The sequence below is a fragment of the Pezoporus flaviventris genome, unplaced genomic scaffold (genome assembly GCF_033815535.1).
Source record: "Pezoporus flaviventris isolate CSIRO_AGI_PZ_B2104156 unplaced genomic scaffold, CSIRO_AGI_Pfla_v1 ptg000047l, whole genome shotgun sequence".
Classification (NCBI taxonomy): domain Eukaryota; kingdom Metazoa; phylum Chordata; class Aves; order Psittaciformes; family Psittacidae; genus Pezoporus; species Pezoporus flaviventris.
In genome coordinates this window covers 10,496,670-10,500,071 of record NW_026892595.1, presented here as the reverse complement: position 1 = coordinate 10,500,071, position 3,402 = coordinate 10,496,670, and the positions used below count along the sequence as shown (strand labels likewise).

The 3,402-nt window shown below is 63.8% G+C and overlaps 1 protein-coding gene across 1 annotated transcript; it reads left to right on the top strand.

The window, feature by feature from the left end:
• The first annotated feature begins 781 nt into the window (after positions 1–781).
• Positions 782–2,357, top strand: PTF1A (pancreas associated transcription factor 1a). The gene is made up of 2 exons (XM_061467985.1): positions 782–1,693; positions 1,815–2,357. Exons 1-2 carry the CDS (start codon positions 1,069–1,071, stop codon positions 2,015–2,017), a joined length of 828 nt encoding a protein of 275 aa, XP_061323969.1. The 5' UTR covers positions 782–1,068; the 3' UTR covers positions 2,018–2,357.
• Positions 2,358–3,402: the final 1,045 nt, after the last annotated feature.

Here is a 3,402-nt window from a genome sequence, read left to right as displayed (position 1 = left end):
CTGCTGATAGGGCGCGGAGCGTTTCCACTCGGGGTTTGATCTCGGTGTTACTGGTGCCACACTGAAAAGTCACTTTCGATAAACCCGGACAGCCTTTGCCGGACAAGCTACTGCAGCGCTAATGACAGATAATCCTTCCCTAATCTGCCGGGTAATCCATTTCACCCCAGTGAGAATTTTTAGGGCTTTAATCAGTGAGAGTCAGTTGGGGAATTATTAACAGAGCCTCCGCCAAACGTGCTTGTCCCGAGAGTGCTGTGGGAGTAGGAAAAGCTAAAACGCGGCAGGTCAACGTCGCCGCGCGCTCGGCTCTTGCTCGATGTTATGATAGATCTGTCCGCCTTTTAAACCCTGCGCCATCCATCCACCCGATGCTCTCTCCTACAGCGGCTCTGCTGACGGCAGGGGCTGGCTGGCCCGGGGGAAGGGGACGATCCGCGGTGGTGACCCCTTCTAGCGCCAGGGTACTAATCCTCCCGATGCCAACTCGCGCTGTCAGCCTGTGGCTTGTGGGAAGGCTGTTGGACGGATATGGGCTGCGAGCCTCGACGTGTGGGGAGCACCAGCCTGAACTGCTTCGCGGGCTCCAGGAGAGTACCCGGGCCGCGGGGCCGGGCAGGACAGGGCGGGGGGCACCATCGGGGGTCACCATCAGGGCCCGCCTCCCACCACCCCCCCCCAGTCTCCGCCGCGGCGCCGCCCCTCGGCCGGCGGGAGCGCTGCGGGTGTCGCCCCGACGGGGGGGCCCGTCCACCCCCTCGGCGGGCGCTGATTGGCTGTGGGCGGCGGTCAGCGGCACGCGCCCGGGGATGTCGTTATAAGACTCCTCGCGTGCCGGCCCGCCGCGCCAGCCGGCTCCGGCCTCCTCCCTGGAGAGCGGCGGCAGCGGCCCGGCCTCCCGGCCACCCAGGGGCAGGGAGGGCAGGCCACGGGCACGGGCAGGGGCGGGGGCTCCGCCGCCCCCGGGGCGGCTCGGCGAGCGGGCCGGCGGGAGCGGCTGCAGGCGCGTCCCGGTGGGTCTGGCCTCCCGCCCCGTCGCGGCTCGTCCCTGCCGAGGCCGGGGGTAGCATGGAGACTGTGCTGTTGGAGCACTTCGCCGGCGGGCTGGACTCCTTCTCCTCGCCCCCGTATTTCGACGAGGAGGACTTCTTTCCCGAGCCGCCCTCGCGGGACTCGCTGGCAGCCGACGGTCTGCTGGAGCCGGACGTGGACTTCCTCAGCCGGCAGCTGCAGGAGTACTATCGCGACGGCGGCGACCTCGAGGGCGGCTATCGATGCCCGCCGCAGGCCGCCACCTTCCCGCCGTCGCCCGCCTCGCCCGGCTTCGCCTACGAGTGCTGCGGGGCGGCGGGCGCGGCGCTGCTGTCCCCTGGGGGGCGGCTTCAGGCGCTGGGCTCAGCCAAGAGGCGGCGGCGGGTGCGCTCCGAGGCGGAGCTGCAGCAGCTCCGGCAGGCCGCCAACGTGCGGGAGCGGCGGCGGATGCAGTCCATCAACGACGCCTTCGAGGGGCTGCGCTCGCACATCCCCACCCTCCCCTACGAGAAGCGGCTCTCCAAGGTGGACACACTCCGCCTGGCCATCGGCTACATCAACTTCCTCAGCGAACTGGTGCAGTCCGACCTGCCGCTGCGCAGCGCCAGCAGTGAGAGCCCCAGCCAGCCCAAGAAAATCATCATCTGCCACCGCGGCACAAGTAAGTGGCGGCCTGGCACGGCCCCGTACGGCACAGCCCGGCCCGGCTCAGCCCGGCTTGGCTCTCCGCAGGAATGCCGTCCCCAGCAATAACCCCCTGCCTTTCTCCCTCTGTCCCCCAGGATCTCCCTCCCCTAGCGACCCCGACTACGGACTCCCCCCTCTGGCCGGTCACTCGCTGTCGTGGACTGATGAAAAGCAACTCAAGGAACAAAACATCATCCGGACAGCCAAAGTGTGGACCCCCGAGGACCCGCGGAAGGTGAACAGCAAACCCTCCCTCAACGATATCGAGAACGAGCCTCCCTTTGACTTCGTGGCGTGAGGCACCAAGCGGGTGGCCCCCGCCCGCCTTGTACATGCTGTGTGTAAAGACTTTTATTGTAAATGTAATTTAAGATTCAGACTCTAAGGGCAATCAACTTTATTTATCTATTTATTACGGAGTAGTGATAATGATATAGAATCGTCTGTTTTGAATATATAATTTATATAATTTATACTGATTTTTTTTTTTTTTAAGATATGCAATAGGTTTATTCCACCAGCACTTTTTTTTTTTGGGGGGGGGGGAAACAAAAACATTGCCAGAACTTGTGAGAATAATTTATTGCCGCACGTGGACTGTTCCTGTGTTTGTTAATAATAAACCAGACTGTACCTTGTGGAGCAGTGTGTTTGCGGGAAGCGGCTGCCGGGAGTCCCGCCGCATCCCGGGGAAGCCCGCCGCATCCCGGGGAAGCCCGTCCATAAGCACCCGTCCCGATCTCCAGATAGGTGGGGTGAGCCCGGGCTATGCGGGGCCTGGAGGCCGCCCCAGCCGGCCCCGCTCTGCCCCATCTCCCGCTCGGGCTGCTCTTATACAGCTGGGAGGGACGGGGACGGGCGGGGGAGACCTACCCCCTCTCTCCACCCCTTTTGACGTTCTCTCCTGAAGTGCTTCCAACTGATGTCTTTGTCTATCTCTAGGAGGTCCCCTCCTTTCAGTGCTTCTGCTCTCTGCTTGTAGCTTCCAGATGAAAGACCCGAGTCCTCAAACACCAACCTTGCGATGGTGTGACACTCCTCTTCCCCCCGCTGCTGTTTTGTACCCCGGCCCGCCGTCACGGGGATGGGCGCGCAAACGCCGCCGGACAAAGCTCTTCCCAAAAGTGCCGGGGCGGAAGGGGTAAAGAGGGGGGGCAGGCTTGGCTTCTGCGCGTGCGGGGCCAGGCTGTCCCCAGCAACTGGTGGCAGAGTTGCTCCTGTAGCCACAGCCCCGCGTACCCCGCTGCTGGGTGTGTGTATGTGTTGGGGGGGGGCTGCACCTGCCCGGCGGCAAGGGGAGGGGGCGGTGGGGACCAGGGCATGCAAGTGCTACCGGCGGGGCGGGGGGGCGGCCCGGGGCTGGGCTTTGGACTCGACCCGGTGCCGCAGGTGCTGATTTTCCCGTGGCACCCGCGGCTCAGCCCCGACGGCTCGGCCCCCGGGAGAGCCGCAGATGCCCGGCCCGGCCGCCGGCCGGAGCAGAGCTGTCCCCGCGGCGTGCCCGGGCGGGTGGGAACGGCCCGGGTGAGCCAAGGCATAATTATTACCCATCATATACTGTACATCTCTCCCTCTGTTTTTTTTTTCAAAGCTGCCGCAAAGTGGGAGCAATATGTTGCATGCATGCTAATTGCATTAACCTAGTTAGACACATTTAGTTCCCTAGCGCGGATGGCATGGATC